The 22,523-nt window shown below is 34.8% G+C and overlaps 1 protein-coding gene across 1 annotated transcript in view; it reads right to left on the bottom strand.

Moving 5' to 3' along the window:
* RADX (RPA1 related single stranded DNA binding protein, X-linked) overlaps positions 1 to 22,523 on the bottom strand; it is a 69,244-nt gene that overhangs the window by 4,911 nt on the left and 41,810 nt on the right. The window contains exons 12-13 of the mRNA XM_010946131.3: positions 15,459 to 15,749; positions 3,171 to 3,338 (exon numbers count right to left, since the gene is read on the bottom strand). Of these exons, the coding sequence (XP_010944433.1) occupies positions 3,171 to 3,338; positions 15,459 to 15,749 (459 nt within the window). The remainder of the gene's footprint in view (positions 1 to 3,170; positions 3,339 to 15,458; positions 15,750 to 22,523) is intronic.

Raw genomic sequence — 22,523 nt, forward strand, 5'->3', positions numbered from 1 at the left:
TCCATCACTAGATGAATGGATCAGCAAAATGTGCTAGATACATACAACAGAACATTATTCAGCCATAAAAAGAAGTGAGATTCTGGTATATATTACAATATGGATGGGCTTTGAGGATAAAGTGAAATAAGCCAGCTATAAAAGGACAAATACTGTATGACTTCACTTATATGAGGAATCTAGAACAGGCAAATTCATAGAGACAGAAGGTAAGAGAGGTTACCAGGAGCTGGGGAGAGGGAGGAATGGGGAGTTACTGTTTAATGGTACAGAGTTTCTGTTTGGGATGATGAAAATGTTCTGTAAATGGATAGCGGTGATGATTGCACAACATTGTAAATGTACTTAATGTCACTGAATTGCACAGCTAAAAATGGTTAAAGTGGTAAATTTTACGTTCTATATATTTTACCACAATACAAAGTATATATGACTAAAAAAAGCAAAGCTTATAAAATTATCAGAAAAAAACCCACAGTGAATTAAAAAAATAATCTTGGACTGAGTGATGCCTTTTTGAGTATGACATAAAAACCAGCAGCCACAAAAATAAAAAAATTGATATATTTGAGTACATAAAAATAAAACTACTTAAAATGTCAAAACAATCTTCCCATTGAATAAATGTCAAACTGGGTAATAGTATTTGCAACACACAATAAAGGGTTCATTTCTTTTAATATGCAAAGATCAGTTATAAATTAATAATAAAAATAGCTCTTACAGAAAAATGGGAAAGAAAACTAGCATAGAAAGTTCACAGAAAAAATATAAATGGCCGACAAACATATGAAGATGTTCAAGCTTAGAAATAATTAAGAAATGGAAATAAAAATAATGATTTAATACTTCTTTGCCTATCAGTCTGCCAAAGATTAATAAGACTGACAACACCTAGTATTTCTCAGGGCGTGAGTAAAGTGGCACTCTTTCTTTTAGTTAAAGTGCAAATTGGCATAACCTTCTTGAAGGATATTTTGACAATATCTACCAAAATTTTAAATGCATAAATCTTTTGAGTCGGTGGCTTCTAAGAATTCCTCTTACAGAGGTATAAGTGTGCAAAGATTATATATACATATAGATGGACAGATAGAGAGATACTCATTGCAGTACTGTTTACTAATGGCAAAACCATTTGGAAACAATCTAAATGTCCATCAGTAGGATACTGATTAAGTAAATTTTGATATATCTACACAGTGGAGTATTTATAGTTACTAAAACAAAAGAGGTAGCTCTCTATATACTAATATTAAAGCTATCCAAGATACAGTGTTAAAAGGAAAAAGCTGGTTATAAAACCATATGTTTACTATAATTTCATTTGTGTGTATTTAGGAGTGTTTGTGTGTGTGTGCATGTGTGTGTTTGAGAGAGAGAGAGAGAATATATACTGTTATATGCAAAATAATTTCTTAAAGGATTCGAAGAATACTGGTTATTTCCAGACAGTGGGTGAGTGGGTTGGCAGAAGGGATAAGAACTTTCACTTGTACCCTATGCCTTTTTGTATTGTTTGAATTTTAAAATTATGAACATGTAGAGCTTTTGTAATAAAAAAGAAACTAGTGCATAAAAATGTTTAAAAGATGACATCAATGCTATTAGCCACTGCATTACATTATACTGTACCTATTTTTGTCTTTCAGTTTGCAATTATGGAGGGAATAGAAACGCTTTGAATCAGATAGTTCTGGGTTCAGATCCTAGCTGTTACCCATGCTGGTGAATCTCTCTGATTTTCAGTTTCATCATCCATAAATAGGGGATAATGCTTCCCTTGCAAGGCTCTTGTTACGGTTAGTTGTAACTTATGAAAACTGTCCAGGCACAATGCTTTGCACAGAGCTAAATGGACACTATTATTATGTCATGAAAAACATGGTATTTATCACATGTTGGAAAAGAATCCCCTTACTTTTGATTATCATATCACTTTTCTCTTCCAGCGATTCTTGCTCTTCATGTCCCAAATTGTAAGTGCTTTGGCAGAATGGTACCAGGTATCGTTATGTGACCATGTTGGGGACTGCTGGAAGAACACTGGCACTAGCAACTAGTAGGTAGCTGGAAATTTTGCCTTGATATTTTATATCAGTAGTAACATATACATACAGCAGAAGAAATGTGACAGAATTGGATATTGAGTGAAGCAAGAACTGGAGCGCACAGATATTTTAAGTACAGATTAGGGCACTAATGAAGAAATCTGGAATTTCTGGAAGTCTCATGAGCTGAAACGTAGGAAGTAATACTGCAAGTTAACAAATACATCATCTCGAAAACAGACTGTGGGAGAAAGAAAAAAACCTCATCTTTTACAAAATTAGGTAAGTTCAGTCTGCAGTAACGATTACTTCCAAAAGTTACTTCATTATCAGGCACTGCTCAATAAGACTTGTTTAAAAACAACATACACTCAAGAGTTTCATCAGCTTAGAAAGACCCACCACAAAATCCCAACATAATAAAGGCTTTCTTTAAAGCTCTTTTAAATGTAATATTTGTATAAGCCCAACAAAAATGGCTAGAAATTTTCCCACCTGCTTAGGAAGTAGAAATGGCGACAGCAAGTGAATAGGGTAATTATAATTGGACACATAATTTTACAGCTATATAGAAATGATTTAAAGTTTGGTAGAGTATGTAGCAGCCTAAACAATTAGTTGGTTGAAGAGTTTCACTATTGGGATTGCATAGGCTCCCAGCAGTCCTCAAGGAATTTATTGCATAGCACTTGAATAACTACACACTTATGAAAGAAAACAACTGCACTGCACTGTACTGTGGCGGTACTGAAATTTCAGGCAATCGTAAGGTGAAAGGACAAACTGTCTCGCCTGAATGAAAAGGAGAGAAGAGGAGAAGTTGCGCTGCTCCATGTGCACACCAGTCAGGTCTAATGAATATTACATGTGTATTACATTTGTAAATGTGTTATAAGAGAACGTTCTTAATGCCTGCCTGAAATAGAAACCATTCACCTATTCAATTGTATTTAAAAATATATTCTCATTTATAAGTCTTAGGGTACATTACCCAAATAACTCTTTAAACTGTATTAAATGTTAAGGCTAGAACTGTTTCTATACTAAACATCTTAAGGTTAGGACTCTTTGCAGTTTTAATTTTATTTTCTGAGTAAAAAGATACTGAGATTGTCTTACCTGCAAGTGCTCTTGGACCTGGCAATCTGTCACTGCCAGTTACTTCCTGTGAATACACACAGCTATAATTCGTGCAGCTTAATAATGTGGCTATTTGAGATGCTCGGAAATCTTCTGGAGAATACATGGGGAGGAATGCAACATCGATGGCTATCTCATGGTTCAGACCTGTTAGAGAAAAATCAGATCTGATTAGAAGTGCAGGGGGTTAGTACATAGTGCTAACGAGGCCAGGTTTGCCGGTTTGATCCTCACGTGCACCAAATAGCCTCATAACTGTAATAAAAAAAACTATTTCAAAACTAGGGACTAAACCCTTTGCTGTGCGATATTTATGAATACATGCTATTCGTTGAAAGAGGAGACATTTCAGAGCACTCTGTCATCACTACTGGAGATAATAATACCAAATGTTTTACATATTGATGGAAGGCTTAAATTTTAATATCCAGAGGACAGCCTGGTCACATAAATGAAGACATGTAAAGTGTTTTCTTCATCATTCATGACAGGTGCCACTACAGGATAGCAGAATTCAGAGATGAGTTACTGGTTCCCTTATTTCCATTTGGACTTAAGGATCTATGACTCAGGCAAGGCCAGGGATGGTAGTAGCAAGGTTCCATCTGTCCTCAAATATACAAGACAAACTTCAATCCCTCACCATTAGGGCTATAAAAGTTTGCAGTACAGGGGAACAACTAACGTAAATCCTGACCTCTGTGTCATTTCTTTATGTGGGTCAGTATCTACTAGATGTGGATAAAAAAGACTTCCTAGGGGCAAGGGTTTGAGCTTGGGTATTAAAGGATGAGTAGCATTTAAAGACGCAGAGAGAAGGGTATTTCAGGCAGGGCAGGGATTAGCCAAAAGTATAGAAGAGAGTAAGGGAGACCATATTGGCTGGAGCAAGGGTAAACACATGGAGCACAGCCTGAAAACTATGAATTCCACTCAGTTATCCAAACCAGAAACCTAGAAGTTACCCTCAACCCCTCCCTTCTGTTCTTCCCCGATATTTAGTCAGCAAGTCCTATAGATTCCATGACCTGAATTATCTCTCTTATTCATCTCTACAGCAATTCTTAAGTACTGCGTATGGGCCGGTGATAAGTAAACAAAATCCTTCCAGTTAACCTGTAAACTGATCCAGAAATGCAAGTCCATGCTTTGCTTTTTATGGGCAAGTGACACTAAATTCCACAGATTTAACTTAACATACAACTAGGGGCTACTTAAAGCTTTTTAAGGATTACTTAAACTGAAATAGTCATACTATCTAGAATTAACTGTGGATTTCAATTCAGTATTATAAGAATTAGAACTACTTCATAATTCTTAGCAATGCTGTAAAGCTCATGTAAATGTACACACTCTGGGATCCCATTTCCTTGATTCGAATACCAAATCTAAGTCTAAAGATACACCATCAATTTAATGACAGATTTTTAATGAAAAGGAAACACTGCATTAAATGTACCCATGGACCATAAGATGCATTCCAACTTGCAAATGTAAAAAAAAGTATGTCTTAAATTGAGAAAATATCAGGAGTTGGAAATCATGATATTTTTCAGGAAGGTAGCTTTATTACCAGTGTCACTGATAGTATTTTGAGTCGCTTTCTAAATTATAGAATACTGTGAGTTTAGCGTCAACATATGAGCAAAATTTGTCTTGAGTTGTTTGGCTAAAACTAGGGTTCAGAGTGCAAGTGTATAAGCAAACATGCCTTAGGGCCTCTGTACCTGATGTTCCTGTATGTAGAATGTTCTTTCTTTCCCCAGATAACCACACGGCTTGCTCTTTCACCTCCATCAGCTTTCACGTGAAATGTTACTTTCTCAGAGAGACCTCCCTCGACCACTCTGTTTAAAATTTAGCCCTTTCCTAGTACATTGCTCTTTAGCCTCTTTCTTCTACACTTACCACTGTCACATTTTATCATAAGCTTTTTTATCTGTTGTGTTCACTCATGTAACCTCAGCACCTAGAGCAGTGCTGGGCACGTCTTAGGTGCTCAGCAAATATTTGTTAAATTGAGGAAATGAAGGTATATGTGTGTATTTTTAACCTCTAATTTTCAAATATTAGACTTTAAGACATTTGTGCATTGTGTTCAAATATGAATTCATCTATATTCCTGAAATAGCAGAAGAGATGAACATAAATATCCTCCCCACGAATAATCCTCCCAGTGAATAATGCACTTCAATGGTGACTTATTGTTTGTGTGTTACTTAAGTAACTTACAACGTACTATCCAGGTAAATGATAATTTATCTGGACTATATTAAAAATTACACAGAAATATAAAATCAAATAAATAAGCTCATATTCCTCTTTTGTAAAGTGTACTATATGCAATGTATGTATCTTCCTCCAAAACTCTTTGTTACCACTGAATTTCTTTTCCAGTGAAAAGAGTGTGTGTGTGTGTGTGTGTGTGTGTGTGTGTGTGTGTGTGTGTGTGAGTGTGTTGGGGGGCAGCATGATTTGTAATCCCAGCACCTAGCATAGTACTTGGCATATACCATATTTTGTGGAATCTAAGATACCATTGATTTTAAGATAATCATTATTTTATATACTACTAAGAAAGAAAAATGGCACCGACTAAACAAAGGCATGGCATCAACTGTGAGATCCATAACAATTTTCAAAGATGTTAAAACACAGGAAAAAAGTGTCTTATGCTGATAAAATTTGATAGTGGGTACTTAAGGTTTAAGGGTTAAACTACTTTTATTATGCAATAAAATAAGGGAGAGAATTAAGGCTGTGGCAAGAGTAACCAGCTCTGCAACCCACAGAATCCAGTGTGCTGCTCCATTTGAAATACAAGAATGGGAAGTAACTCGGTGGGATAGAATATCTTGAGGATGTAGCCAGTGAGGGAACCAAGAGTGAGTGAATGCAGTGCTACTCAGTTAATTGTTCAAGTAGGCTTCAACCAAGGAAGGCAGGAATTATGTTGGCCTGCTTGGTTGCTTTAATAGGAGAAAAAAAAAATCAAGATTAGTTAAGCCTTATTTTTCCATGTAACTACAGTGTATTAAATTACTTTGATGTTACAATTAATGCTATTAACATTTTAAAATTATCATTTAAATGCATTTTGCAGAAAAGGAGAAGAATCATATAAAATTTTTTGACAAAAAAAATCTATAAAACACTATTTTAACAGCTCTCCTTAAATTATACCTATTGTTACTGGGGTTTGTATCTCTTGATTTCCAAGAGACAGTTGGCTTTCAGAGGTTTATTAAAGGCTGGCTGAATAATTATGTTCCTCACTGTCTAATTCAATGCAAATGTAAGCTTTAATTGACTCATAGCATTTCATGGGTAACTACATTAGTGTTAGCAAAGCCAACGATATACTAATACCACCTATGATTCCAGTCAAGCTTTTGAAAGGTGTCTTATTTTTGGTTTTTGTTTTGTTTTGGGGGGAAGGTAATTAGATTTATTTATTTTTTTTTTAATGGAGGTACTGGGGATTGAACCCAGGACTTCATGAATGCTAAGCATGTGCTCTACCACTGAGCTATAGTCTCCCCTGCATCTTCCTATTTTTAAGGTGAGAAATAATTCTTAAAATTGATCAAGAGATTTAAAATTTTGCACCTGGGCTAAAGGCACTGAAAATTTAGTCTGTTACTTCATCCCAATATCTTCTCTTTAAAGTGTGTGTTATTACATAATAGGCAGTGGGCTGAGATTTTACCACTTACTATTTATTTGAGTCAAGTGAGATGGCATAACAAGAATTTTTAATACAAGAATTGGTACTTCTAGGGTAGGCTTCTGATATCCCCACAGTACCCAGTTGGTTACTGGGAACCATTAGAACTGTGGAAAGGAAGATCAATAATTCTGTTCAATATTCTCAATAATGATTCACCCTAGACCAGTCAGAGCTAATGACTAAGTAACAGGGTTATGGTCTGAATAATCTTTCTGGATCCCAGAATAAGATACTTTAAAATTACTAGGTCCTCCAAAGGTCAGCAAGATACAGCAGAGAGATAATAAACTGCTAGAAGGTACAATCAGTGTAGGCTGGACAATCTTCATGTTGGAAGAACTTTAAAAATCCTACAGGTTTATCTGCCTTGATTGGTTTAGTCAGTTTTATTTAAAGACAGGAGTATAGAACAGGGGTCAGCAAATTATGAGCTGGGGGGCAGTGTCAAATCTAGTCTCTACCTGGGTTTGTACAACCCATGAGCTAAGAAACTTTTTTTTTCATTTTCAATTGTTCAAAAAAATTGAGAGAATATTTTGTGATATGTCAAAATTATAAGCAATTCAAGTTTGTGTCTATAAATAAAATTTTATTCAAACATAGCCATGCATATTCATGTACATGTTGTCTATTTTTTGCAAATGACATGATACTATACATAGAAAATCCTAAAGATACTACCAGAAAACTACTAGAGCACATCAATGAATCTGGTAAAAGTTTCAGGAGTCAAAATTAATGTACAGAAATCTGTTGCATTTCTACATACTAACAATGAACTATCAGAAGGAGAAATTAAGGAAATAATCCCATTTACCATTACATCAAAAAGAAAAAATACCTACTAGGAATAAACCTATATAAGGAGGCAAAAGACCTGTACTTGGAAAACTGTAAGACACTGATGAAAATTGAAGAGCACCCAAACAGATGGAAAGATATACCATGTTTTTGGGTTGTAAGAATTAGTATTGTTAAAATGACCATACTATCCAAGGCATTCTACAGATTCAATGTAATCTCTATCAAAATACCAATGGCATTTTTCACAGAACTAGAACAAATAATTCTAAAATTTGTATAGAAACACAAAAGACACCAAATAGCCAAAACAATATTGAGAAAAGAAGAACAGAGCTGGAGGAATCATGCATTTCAGACTATACCACAAAGCTACAGTAATCAAAACAGTGTGGTACTGGCACAAAAACAGACACATAGATCAATGGAACAGCATACAGAGCCCAGAAATAAACCCATGCACTTATTGTCAATTAATCTACAACAAAGGAGGCAAGAATATACAATGGAGAAAAGACAGTCCCTTCAATAAGTAGTGCTGGGAAAACTGGACAGCTACATGTAAAAGAATGAAATTAGAACATTCTCCAACATGATATACAAAATAAACTCAAAACAGATTAGACCTAAATGTAAAACCTGAAACATAGGCAGAACGCTTTTTGACATAAATCACAGCCATATATTTTTTTGATCTGTCTCTTAAGACAAAAGAAATAAAAGCAAAAATAAACAAATGAGATCTTAAACTTAGAAGCTTTTGCAGAGCAAAGAAAACCATTGAGAAAACAAAAAGACAACCTATGGAATGGGAGAAAATATCTGCAGATGATATGACTGATAAAGAGTTAATATCCAACATATATAAACAGCTCATACAACTCAACATCAAAAAAACAAACACCTTGTTTAAAAATGGGCAGAACTGAATAGACATTTTTCCAAAGAGGAAATGCAGATGACCAATGGGCAAATGAAAAGATGTTCAACATTGCTAATCATCAGGGAAATGCAAATCAAAACCACAATGAGATATCACTTCACACTTGTCAGAGTGGGTATCATCAAAAAGAACACAAATAGCAAATATTGGCAAGGATGTGGAGAAAAAGGAACCCTCACACACTGTTGGTAGGAATGTAAATTGGTGCAGCTACTGTGGAAAACAGTATGGAGGTTTCTCAAAAAACCAAAAATAGAACTCCAGATGACCTAGCAATTCCACTCCTGGGTATGTATCTGAAAAAAACAAAACACTAATTCAAAAGATACACGCACCCCAATGTTTGCAGCAGCATTATTTACAATTGCTAAGATATGGAAGCAACCTAAGTGTCCATCAAGAGAGGAATGGATAAAGATGATGTGGAATATATATATAATTGAATACTACTCAGCCATAGAAATAATGAAATTTTGCCATTTGTGGAAACATGGATGGACTTGGAGGGCATTATGCTAAGTGAAATAAGTCAGACAGAGAAAGACAAATACTGTATGATATCACATATGTGGAATCTAAAAAAAACAACAGGCTAGTGAGTATAACAAAAAAGAAGTAGACTCACAGATGTAGAGAACAAACTAATGGTTATCAGTGGGGAGAGGGAAGGAGGAAGGACATGATAGGAGTAGGGAATTCAGAGGTATAAACTATTATGTATAAAATAAGCTACAAGGATATATTGTATAACAGGGAATATAGCAAATATTTTATAATAATTATAAGTGGATTATAGCCTTTAAAAATTGTGAATCACTATATTGTACACCTGTAGCATATAACATTATATATCAAACTACTTCAATAAAAAATAAATTTAAAAAATAAGCACTACAGCAGAACTATATATCATAAAAACATAACATAAGAAGTAAGATGTCATACCTGTAAAAAAGGTAATCTTTCAGTTATAGGATTCTATCTTTTAACAAATAGTACATTAAGAAGAGATTTATTTCTCCCTTTTGAGTTCATTCTTCATACCAAGCTTAAAGTATAAAGGTCATTTGTCTGGTTTCATAATAAAACTTGGATTCATACTTTCACAAGATACGATAAATTTGTCACTTTCATGTCCGATATGCAATCTTATCTTAATCAAAATCAGAGAATATCTATACTGTAAGTACTATTAAAAAAGGAGAGGTTCTTAACCTTTATTCTATTCCCAGGTGCCTGACAGATGGGACACAGTCTTGCCAGTGGCTCTCTATGGCAGTAAGTCTCCCTTAGGAAGAGCAGGGAGATTGAATGGGCTGCTTCTCTAGAGTGTACAAGAATTCCAAGGAGTGTGGGAAGGTCTCCCTCAGATGATTTTGATAGGCTACTGCCTCCCACCAATGTTCTATAAGACTCAGTGGATGCAGTACCATTTATCTTAATTCTCTAGATTTTCTCTCTGTATTAAGAAGTTAAACCAGCAAAATGGCAGAGTGGTAGGACAACGAGCTCACCTCTCCTCGTGACTGCAACAAAACCACAACTGAATGCGAAACAACCATCGAAAAAAAGACAACCCTAGCAAAAAAAGATCTTCTGCAACTGGAAACATAAAGAGGGAACCACAGCAGGACGGTAGGAGGGGTGAGCTCGCGATATAATTGGGCTCCATACCCCCCAGGTGGGCAACCCACAAGCTGAAGAATAGTTAAGTCGCAGAGGCCCTCCCACAGGAGTGAGAGCTCTAAGCCCCATGTCAGGCTTCCCAGCCCAGGTTCCGGCATTGGGAGGAGAAGGAGACCCCAGGACATCTGGTTTTGAAGGCCAGTGGGGCTTGGCTCCGGGAGCCCCGTGGGACTGGGGAAAAGGGAGACTTCATTCGCTTGGGAAGCATACACAGAAACTCACGTGCGCCAGGTCTAAGGGCAGAGGCAGGCCTGCCTGCTGGTTTTGGAGGGTATCCTGGGGAAATGGGGGATGGCTGTGGCTCACTCAAGGGAAATAAAAGCTGGTGGCAGACATTCCAGAAGTGTTCATCTACATGACCTTTCCTGGAGGCTGACATCTTGGTCGGATCATTAGCACCAAGACCTAGCCCCACCCAACAGCCTGTAGGGAAGCCTCAGGCCAAACAACATACAGGGTGGGAATACAGCCCCACTCATCAGCAGACTTCTTAAGCCACAAAGGCCTCTAGACACAGCCCTATCCACCAGAGGTCCAGGACCAAGCTTCACCAGCAGTTGGCAGGCACCCGCTCCACCTGCCAGGAACCCTGCATAAGTCTCTAGTCCAGCCTCATCCACCAGGGGCAGATACTAGAAATAAGAAAACAACAATCCCAAAGCCTGTGGAAGGAATCCACAAACACAAGCCAGACTCTACACTGGGACTGGCTGGACCTGACCCTTGGGTGACAAGAGAGGAGTGTACTGATGGGATGCATAGGACGTCTCCCACAGAGGGCCACCTCTTCAAGGTCGAGAAACATAACTAGCCTACCTAAAAATACAAATAGAAAGATAGACTATATGAAGTGGCAGAGGAATATCTCCCAGGCCAAGGCACAAGATAAAATCCCAGAAGAAGAAATAAGTGATGAGGAGACAGGCAATTTATCTGAGAAAGAGTTTAAAGTAATGATGGCCAAGATGTTCAGAGAACTCAAGAGGAGTATAGATGCACAGAGCGAAGTTTTTAGCAAAGAATTGGAAAATATAAAGAATACCCAGAGATGAAGAATAAAATCACTGAAATGAGTAACACACTAGAAGGAACCAAGAATAGACTAAATGAGGCAGAAGAATGGATCAGTGAGCTAGAAGACAGATTAGTGGAAATCACTACTGCAGAACAGAAAAAAGAAAAAAGAATGAAAAGAAATGAGGATAATTTAAGAGAACTCTGGGACAACATTAAGTACACTAATATTCTCATTATAGAGGTCCCAGAAAGAGAAGAGAGAGAGAAAGGGCCTGAGAAAATTTTTGGAGAGATAATCACTGAAAACTTCCCTAACTTGGGAAAGGAAACAGTCACCCAAGTCCAGGAAGCGCAGAGAGTACCACACAGGATCAACCCAAAGAGGTACATACCAAGGCACATAGTCATCAAATTGACAACAATTAAGGATAAGGAGAAAATATTAAAATTAGCAAGAGAAAAGCAACAAATAACATACAAAGGAACGCTCATAAGGTTATTAGCTGATTTTTCAGCAGAAACTACAGGCCAGAAGGGAGTGGCACGACATATTTAAAGTGATGAAAGGGGAAAACTTACAACCAAGAATACTCTATCCAGAAAGGCCCTCATTCAAATTTGAGGGAGAAATCAAAAACTTCCCAGATAAACAAAAGCTAAAAGATTTCAGCACCACCAAACCAGCTTTACAACAAATGTTAAAGGAGCTTCTCTAGTCATTAAACCATAAGAAAAGAGAACAAAAAGAAGAAAGAGGGAAAAAAAGAATTACAAAAGATTGCTTTATCTGTTCGGGGTCTTTTGTGGTTCCTTATAAATTCTGGAATTGTTTGTTCTAGTTCTGTGAGGAATGTCGTATTTTAATGGGGGTTGCATTGGATCTGTGGATTGCTTTGGGTAGTGTGGCCATTTTGACAGTGTTGATTCTTCCAATCCAAGAGCACAAGAAATCTTTCCATTTCTTTGTGTCATTTTGGTTTTCAAAGTATAGTTAACCTCCTTGGTTAAGTTTATTTCTAGGTATTTTGCTGTTATTGATGCAATGAAAATGTTTATGCCAGTTATAAAATTCTGGTTTTTGAAGTGGAAAAAAAAAGTGAATGAAGGGTCACAAATGGCAAAGTATCCTTCTTTTTTATGGGTGAGTTGTATTCCATTACATATAAATATATGCTGCATCTTCTTTATTCAACTATTGATGTGCACTTAGGATGCTTCTGTATCTTGGCAATTATAAATAATGTTGTTGTTAATAGCAGGATGTATGTATCTTTTGGAATTAATTCTTTTGTGGTTGGCTTTATTCCTTTGATAACTATGTAAGTTTAAAAAGGTAAAGCTCTAAACATTCTTAGAAACAAAGAACAGTACATATATGTAAATTTAAAAATATATGTGAAGTAAAAAAAAAAGAAATGAGCCATCAAGCCATGAAAGACATGGAAAAAACTTAAAAGACATATTACTAAATCAAAGAAGCCAGTCTGAAAAGGTTACGAACTGTATGATTCCAACCAAATGACATTCTGGAAAAGACAAAGCTATAGAAACAATAAAAAAGATCGTGGTTTCCAGGGGTTTGGGGAGAGGGAGAGAAGGAGGAATGAATAGATGGAGCACAAGGGATTTTTAGGGCAATGAAATTACTATAATGGTGACTACATGTGATTATGCATTTGTCAAAACCCATAGAATGTACAACATCAAGAGTGAACCCTAATGTAAACTATGGACTTTGGTTGATAATAATGTGTCCATGCCGGTTCATCGATTGTACTAAGTATGCCACCAAATGAAGGATGTTGAGGGTAGGGGAGTATATATGTGTGGGTGGGGAGGGCTATGTGTGAACTCTGTATTTTCTGCTCAATTCTGCTGTGAACCTGAAACTGCTCTAAAAAATAAAGTCATGAAAGGAAGAGAGAAGGAAAAAGAAAGAAAGAAAAGAAAGAAAAGAAAGGAAGGAAGGAAGGAAGGAAGGAAGGAAGGAAGGAAGGAAGGAAGGAAGGAAGAAAGAAAGAAGGAAGGAAGGAAAGAAAGAAAGAAAGAAAGAAAGAAAGAAAGAAAGAAAGAAAGAAAGAAAGAAAGAAAGAAAGAAAAGAAAGAAAGGAAAGAAAGGAAAGAAAGGAAAGGAAAGAAAGAAGTTAAACCATTAGAGAGCTAAGTACTTGGGTCATATAATAATAATTAAGGTGAAAACATATTCCTTTACAGAAATGCCTCATTAAGATTTGACTAAAGATTATACTCAATATCTATAGATATCTATCTATGGATGCAAGAATCAACTATCTGAAGAGCATTTCCGTATCTTTAAACAAGAAAACTGAACTTGAAGATATCAACCCATTTGTTATTCTGTACTATTTATACAGTAACTTCATATAGTAAATTCAGACTTGAGTTTCGTTAGAGGAAAGAAAAACAGGATTCCTATATATGAGTGTCTTCTCTGCAATAGAAGGTATGTTTAGAGACTCAAGAGACATGGCCTGGCTTCCACCTAGATAGGGGGTAGGACTAGATGATATCCAAGCTTCTTTTACCTTTAAAACTAAATATCTCATCAGGAAAAATCCCCTTTCTTCCTTCCTGCCAGAAAGTTCACAGAAAATTGTTACTGAATAGTAGTAATTTGTTATTTACAGGTACCTAGTAATACCTACTTTCTCTGTTTCCTTTTAAATGTTCTGTTTTGTTTTATCCATACATGGCTTATTTTTCACTGTCTTTTATCCCTGTAAATCCAAGTAAGCCTTTGAAAAATGGTAGGATATAAAATAGCACAATTCTAACATGGATTACAGCTGGTTGTACAGAATGACAAATTTGCTTTCCTCATTTGATTCTTGCTTTTAGATGATGCACAGAAAAGCTACAAAGGTTTACAATTATAAGACACTCAAGATGTTTAGAGGATCAGTAACATGTTGAAAAGAAGAAAATATTCAATTTCTATGATTCCAGATGAACTCATGATTTTCATGGTTACTTTTTGTGATGTATGGGAAATCTCTGCTATAATTTTTGTTTCCTTGATATAAAACTAAGATTGATAGACTATCTGAAGAGACTAACTAATGCAGTCTAGCACAAAGAAGCATTTGAAACTTAGGTATGAGAGTGTCTAACAGTGTCATTGGGAATTCATACTTTTCATAATTTTATATATATATATACACACAATCACATATATGTATATATTTATGTGTGAGGAGGTAGGGAAGAAGTGGGAGAGAGTAGAGGGTAAAAAGCAATTTTGATAAAGGGCAAGGTAACTCATTACATTACTATAGGTGTAAAAATCCATGAAATGCATTTTCTTTCAGGCATTTAATTAATTTGCTAATGGCATTTGTCATTCTTTCATTTTAAGGTAACAAGACCTTCCTTTCAAATACAAATCAAAAAATTTCCTTGACTCAGAAAGTAGCTCTTTTAGGCTGAGATGTTATTTTATAATTAACTTCTGTGTGTCCATTTTTCATTCATTAGAAACAAATATTTAAAATAAGTTTAACAATGTGTTGACTTCTTTAAATTTCTGTAAGTTCTATATCTACTTGTCAGTTTAAAACAACCTGAGAAAATCAGCTTATTGTCCTCTATCAGACAAGACAGTTTTTTCAATAGCTTCTTTCTAACCTAAGTTACTTGAGAATTTTATTTTTTCCAGGGTCTAAACAGACCTCTGTTCACAGGATCTTCTCTCAATTAGTATCCCATTCTCTTTAACCTACATTTTACCCTTGATTGGTTCAGATGCACTGAGAAAGAGACGGAGAATATGAGCAAGAAATTGGTGGCTAAAAGAGAAGAAAATTAGTTTTAGAAGCAGTCAGAGTCAGGGAGGAAAGTTCCCTTGGTCCCCACTCTTCTCTTCCCAAATACTTTCCAAGGACTAGCCAATGTTTAAAAGCTCACAGTTAGAGCTTAATGTATTCCAGAATTAGTCCTCCATTCCTCTCCCTGGGCTTAATTTTTTTGGGGGGGAGGGAGGAAATGCTTAATTTTTTAAAGCAAAATAGTATCATCTATATTTAAAGTATGTCAAATTAATAATATTCAAAGAGAAGAACAGTTGACTTACCTAGGATGGTTACCTCAAAATGTCCAAGGCTTCGGGCACTCTTAAAATCATCAAGTTTCTGGGGCCTTCCTTCTGGTGGTACATATTTTGCAGGCTGAGAATTATACTGCCGAGCAAGAAAATTTCGGTGTTCTGAAACAAATTTCCGTGGAATACTTTCAGGATAAATACGGCTGTAACGTAGGTGATCTATTAAGCCAAACTTTTTCTCTCTCCACATCTGACTTTCCCATTTATCGCTTATAGTTTTTCTGGCTTTCCCTCGGTTACTACTGCTTGCACCTTCTCGACCTGTTAAAGACACAATAAGATGAATACAATTGATCTATAAACTAACCAATCAAGTTATTCACTACAAAAAAAGCACAGGTTAATGAGAAATAGTTTAATTAAGTTTAAAAATCAAACAACCACCTACAAAATAATGTCGAAAAGATAATTCTTACTAAAGTGAGGAAAGAACTAAATTCACTTTCAAAATAAACTTTTATTCTAAAATATTAAGAAGTGACATTGTTTTCTCTGTTGCTGGAATTAATGAGATTTGTAATTATCTTCTGCATACTTTTTCTATATTTCCTAAATGCTCTTAAATAAATATTCCTTTTATATTCAGTGACAAATTCAAGTTAAGTCAAATTCATGAGAATAATAACCTTTGGAGATTGGATCACCACTCACTATTGATGGAATGTAAGCTTAAAATAAAATTTTGTTACTCTTTGCTAAAAGTAGCCTGAACAAATATAAAATACAGCCTTTTTCTTGGATATAACTCTCTTATAAATGGACCATTTATTTATCTTACATGATATTCCTTTCAGACGTAAATAACATATGGAATACAAAGAGAGAACTAAAGTAACATGAAAGACCTCTTCAATTCTTTTTTTTTTTAAATTTTTTAAATGGAGGTATCAGGGACTGAACCCAGGACCTTCTGCATGCTAAGCATGCAGTCTACCACTGAGCTATAGCCTCCTTCCTCAAAGACCCCTTCAATTCTTGATTGTTCTCTATCATCAAGCCAATTTATCATTTATGTACAATTTATCTAACACATTTAGTTTCTAAGGCAGAATATAATTTCTTATATATTATGACATTCATCCATTCACTTATTCAGCAAATAATTATTGAGCAACTCTTATGTACCAGATACTGTGTTAAGGAATTTGGTAAAATAATATTTTAATTGAGTAATACACCCTGGGAAAAGACATATAGTAGAATTGGAAAAAATAGATTTTAAAACTTCTCATGTTGTCAGTTCGGCTAGCTGAGGCAAACTGACAGCAACTCTGTTCCAGAGTTTAACCATTCTGCTGAATTGCTTCTTTGCAGGCTGCCTGTGCCTTGGTGTTCATTATTTTCCTGCCATAAAAAACCTTGCTAAGACAGAAGGGCGCTTCAACAGTAAGGTTTCATGTGGTTAATATACCACTTCTGCTTTCTGAACTTTATTCCATATTCCCAGACTACTTTTTTGGTTTCTTAAACCTAGCCAGAGACTTACTGAACATTTATTACAAGGTAAAATACTAGACTGGATTGTAAGAGAAGATGAAGAAGTTGAACTTCTTACCAGGAATTCAAAATACTGCAGTATTAAAAAAAGGTTTTTTTTTAAACTCAAAATTTAGTTGATGAACACACTTAACTTCCTATAATAATGCTTGGCAACAAAAAGGATAAAAATTTAATCATACATGAAGAGGAAAGGAATCAGTCAAAGCCAAGAGAAAAAGTCAATTAATAGGACTAAACTAAGGAGTGGTCAATGACTTAATCTATCTTCTAGAAATGAATTTTCCCTCCCCCAACTAATAAAAGTACATAATTAGATTAGCAATAAGTAGCTATTACAACGACCCAAGTTATAGGGAGAATTCCTGACTGATGTGTTCTAAAATATAGCATGCAAAGAACAAGTTATATTACATTTCAATCTTTTAAAAATTAAGTAATTTCATGTATCTCATAGAAAAAAAATCCTATGATTGACCCTGTCAGTAATAGGTCAGAATATTTTCTATACCTGTTTTCTTATTTGAGTGTTAATATTAAGAACTGGCAAAGTGTAGTGTTTATGTAAAAAGTTCTGAAAAATCATGCATTGTTTTTTAATTTAGGAACTTGGGACTGTAATTTAACTATCCCAATTATATGTTCATAATTAATACAAATGGGTATGAAATCAGTACAAGAGATATTGGCAGTCACTGGTTGTGAATAGCAAGATTTCAAAGGCAATAATTAGCAGAGAGACAAAATACATCTAGAGTTCAGGTTTTTTTCTAAAAATAAGTTGGAAAATTATACACTTGAATTCTTTTATTTTTAGCTTGACTACTACTAAAATTACCATATGAAACACATTATATTTTTATGCCTAATGCATAACTAAGATACAGTTAATTACCTAGCAAAATTATATTTATATATGTCATTATATATTATAATTATAGTGATCATTGTTATTTTAATGATTCATTTTACCCTAATTTCTCGTGAAAATGGATTTATGTCTTAATGAGGAAAAATTTCAAGAGAAGATCACGCTTAGGTTTCGAGGTGAAAAAGGACAGTATAAACGCATGTGGGCACAGTGATTTTGTTTCTTCACAAAATCTACTCTAAGCATTTCATTACGTGGATGAGTGATAGGTAGGAGTGTATGGAGGTGTGGGGAGGGAGAGGAGCTATTTTCTTTCCCTTCTTCCCCCTTGCCTCCATTGATCCCACGCTGGTGTAAGATCTACAAGGCTGAAAGAGAACAGGGTATTTCAGTCAGGGACCAGGCTCTGTACATGGTAGCAAGTATATATAACAGGCTTCTTAAAGGACTGTGTAAGTCAGAGCCATCTATAATGTCTTGTGATCTCAGTAGCACCATTATTGTTTACTGTTAACTTTTCAATGTATGTCTTATCTATTTATCTAAGTTACCAAATATAAAGGATGAGATGTCAAACTTAGTCATCAAAATACCTAGCACAATCAAACCACACAAATTAACTATATATTCAAAAAACAAGTGACTTTTGAATTTACAGACATAGTAATTTCCAAAGCTATCATGAAACATATGTGGGAATACATTAGTAACCATGTTAACACATACAGATCCAATTCATTCATTAAAACTGCAGTATAATACACAAGAGGAGCTCTATTAAACTAAAAAGCTTCTGCACAGCAAAAGAAACCATCAACAAAATGAAAATGCAACCTAGTGAATGGGAGAAAATGAATGCAAATCATATATCTGATAAGGGGTTAATACACAAATATACAAAGAAGTCATTCAATTCAACAGCAAAAAAAAAAAAATCAACCAAATAAACAGAAAACAATCCAATTAAAAAAGGGGTAGAGGATCTGAACAGACATTTTTCTAAAGAAGACATACAAATGGCCAACAGGTACATGAAAAGATGCTTAACACCACTAATTGCTAGGGAAATGCAAATCAAAACCACAAAGAGATATCACCTCGTACCTGCCAGAATGGCTATTATCAAAAAGACAAGAAATAACAAGTGTTGTGGAGGATGTAGAGAAAACAGAACTCTTGTATCCTGTTGGTGGGAAGGTAAATTGGTGCAGCCACTATGGAAAACAATATGGAGGTTCCTCAAAAAAAGTGAAAATAGAACTACCATATGATCCAACAATTCCCTTCTGGGTATTTATCCAAAGAAATCAAAAACACTAACTTAAAAAGGTATATACACCCTTATGTCCATTGTAGCATTATTTACAGTAGCTAAGACCTGAAAACAGCGTAAGTGTCCATTCATGAATGAACAGATAAAAAATGTGTTGTATGTACAGTGGAATATTATTCAGCCACAAAAAGAATGAAATCTTGCCATGGATGAACCTTGAGGGCATTATGCTAAGTTAAATAAGTCAGACAGAGAAAGACAAATACCGTATGATCTCATTTATATGTGGAATAAAAAAAAGACCAAATTCAAACAAACAAAAAAACAAGCTCATAGATACAGAGAACAGACTGGTGGTTGCCAGAGGCAGGGTAAAGTTAGGGGATGGGTAAAGTGGGTGAAGGGAGTCAAAAGGTACAGACTTCCAGTTATAAGATAAATAAGTCATGGAGACTTATTAATGTATGGCACGGTGACTATATTTAACACTGTATTGCATGTTTGAAACTTACTAAATGAGTAGATCTTAAAGGTTTTCATCACAAGAAAAAAATTTTTTAACTATGTTTGGTGATGAATATTAACTACACTTATTGTGGTGATTATTTCACTATGTATACAAAATCAAATCATTAAGTTGTATACCTGGAATTAAAATGTTACATGCTAAGTATACTTCAATTTAAAAAAAAGAAAAAATAATGAATGTAAAGGAGCTTTGTAAATTAGGAAGAACCACTATCAACTTCATTTATCATCCACTTCTTGAGAAACTACCCTATAACAGAAATGCCGTATTAGGGGCTTAGGACTCTATATTAACTGAGTAAGTTTTGGCCTTTGCTCATCAACAGAGATAATATGCACTCTAGTTACATTTCTGTAGAAGTTTTTTTTTAATAATTTGGACAATTTAATTATCAGTTTCTTTAAGGTTTGTGCCAAATAACTAAAAGTTATCAATATATTTTCAATATTGATTATAGTCAAGAAAAAAACATACAAAGAAAAATGAAATGTAAAGGCAGTTATCCATATTGCTTGGATAAAATCATTTATTAAGAAAAACATTTAGACTCAAAAGTAAAAATTTAAACCAATTCTTCATATAGTTAACACATCTAAGGGCTTATACTCATACAGCCTATAAGAATTAACTGATTATTTTTATTTAGTTTCTAGATTTTTTTACAGAGGTATGCAATAAATATGACAACTTTGTGAAACTTACAGTTTAAAAAGTGCTTTCAAACACTTTTAATTAGTCTTAGGCTAATTTCATGAGGCAAATAAAGAGATGTTGTCTATTTTGTAGACAAATTGATACATAGAGTGAGTGAGTTGCCTTTGTTCAAAGAAGTAAATAAAACCAAAATATAGTATTTCAGTATATGATATGAATACATGACATTTTATGTATACATCTTCTGTTAATTAACATTTAGCTTCTCATTTTCCTATTGTAAACAATGCCCCAATACACATCCTAGAACACATCCCCCTGTGTGCCCAAAATATAGGTCACAAGGTATAAAATATTTTCAATAAATTAAGTATTATCAAATTACTCTGAAAGGCAGTTGTACCACATTTATCTAAGAAAGGGAGGGCATGACTTTCTCTCTGATATACACACATATCCGCTTATATTATAAAACAAACAATGGAAGGATACACCACAGAATGAATTTAAAAGTTATCTATAATAGGGGAGAAGGAAGAGGATGCAGGGAACAGGGGTAGAAGCTAAACTTCTTTTAATATATTTTCTTTTGTACATTTGACTTTCAAGCCATAAAAATAATTAAAAAAAATTAAATGCTTATTTGAATAAAGTAATCCTTAAGCATCAAAATAGAAGAAATGAACCTGAGTATCTATCCAGTTGGTAGTATAACCATACAGAGAGGAATATTATTATTGGCTTTAAACTACAATAATTTGACTGTGCATCAAATTATTAGGGTATATTCAAAGGACAAAAGAATTGAAAAACAAAATAAATCTTAACTGTGTATAGTAATACTGCTGATGGAAATGCTGGAGTGCTTATTCTGGAACTGCTTTTATGTGTGGTGAGTTAAAGCAAACAAATTCCTATGTAATATTCTGATTCTATCATCTCCAAGGTCTTTCTGAGCCAGGATTCCTGCAGTGGATAAAAGCCTCTTCAATCTTTAACTTCTAAGTCAAAATTCTGTATTTGTAAATTTGAATTGGAAATATAAAAATGAAATCAAGACATAGTTTGTCTTAACTAACCAAGCAACCAGTCAATTGAGCACATTTTCTAGCTCTGTCCACTGCAAAGGTCTAGAAATAATAACAGTAGCAGTATCAGTGAGCACCCATAATGCCTGATCTATAGTCTCCAAATACCAGAGCTCTGTGGAGAAATGGCTGGAGCAAGAAATGTTCAAGATGAGCATGGACATATCTTGTCAAAGCCAATATCAAAAAAGCCATCACGGCCTATTAGGGTCATCTCAAAAGGACTCATAAGCAAATTTGAAGAGTTTCTTGTTAGCCAAAGATGGGATAGTGCAGTCAGCAATGAGGATGGTAATTGCAATAAAGCACATCAAGTACGTTTAAATCCATGAGTTAAGAACATTATTAAAAACACCAAAAACAAACAAACAAAAAAACTAATTGGTGACCTTTGGAGGCTGCTAGGGATCCAACAGAAAGGAAAAGCCAGGGAGAAAATTTTGTTGGGAAATTAATGTAGTATTCAAAGGCATCCCTATTATCCTGGGGAACTGAAAAAGACAAAAGACAAGTACATGCCAAGGGCAAGACGCATACTCAGAAAAGACCTATGACCTTAAGTTTTCACCTTGGGCTGATTCCTAGGCTCAGTGCAAATCTAGCTAAGTGTTGAAGGAGGCCCAAGTACAGAATCGATCTACAAAGGCTGGAAGGAGTAGTATTTCATTTTTTAGTTCCTGCTGTTTCAAGAAATCTCTGCCAAAACAATAGGTGAATATAAGCTAAGTAACAGAGATTTCAGTGACCACAAACAACAAGAAATAGCCTAAGGAAAAAAATATGTGAGAAAAGTCACTAGACAAATAAATTATAACTTTTAAAAATTAAAACCCTCAGCAAATCCTGAGGAGAATCTAACTTCCAGAGTTCTCATGTTATTATATTCAAATTTCCAGTTTTCCATAAGAAATCAAAAGCATACAAAGAAACAGGAAAGTATGGCCCATTCAAAGGAAAAAATAAATCAACAGAAACAGTCTCTGAAGAAGCCTGCACATTGGACATCTGAAACACTTTAAAACAACTATCTTAAAATATGTTCAAAGAACTAAAAGAAAACATGGACAAAGATCTGAAAGGAATTAGGAAAAAACTGTATGAATAAAATAAGAATATCAAGAAA

The sequence above is a fragment of the Camelus bactrianus genome, chromosome X, assembly GCF_048773025.1.
Source record: "Camelus bactrianus isolate YW-2024 breed Bactrian camel chromosome X, ASM4877302v1, whole genome shotgun sequence".
NCBI lineage: Eukaryota > Metazoa > Chordata > Mammalia > Artiodactyla > Camelidae > Camelus > Camelus bactrianus.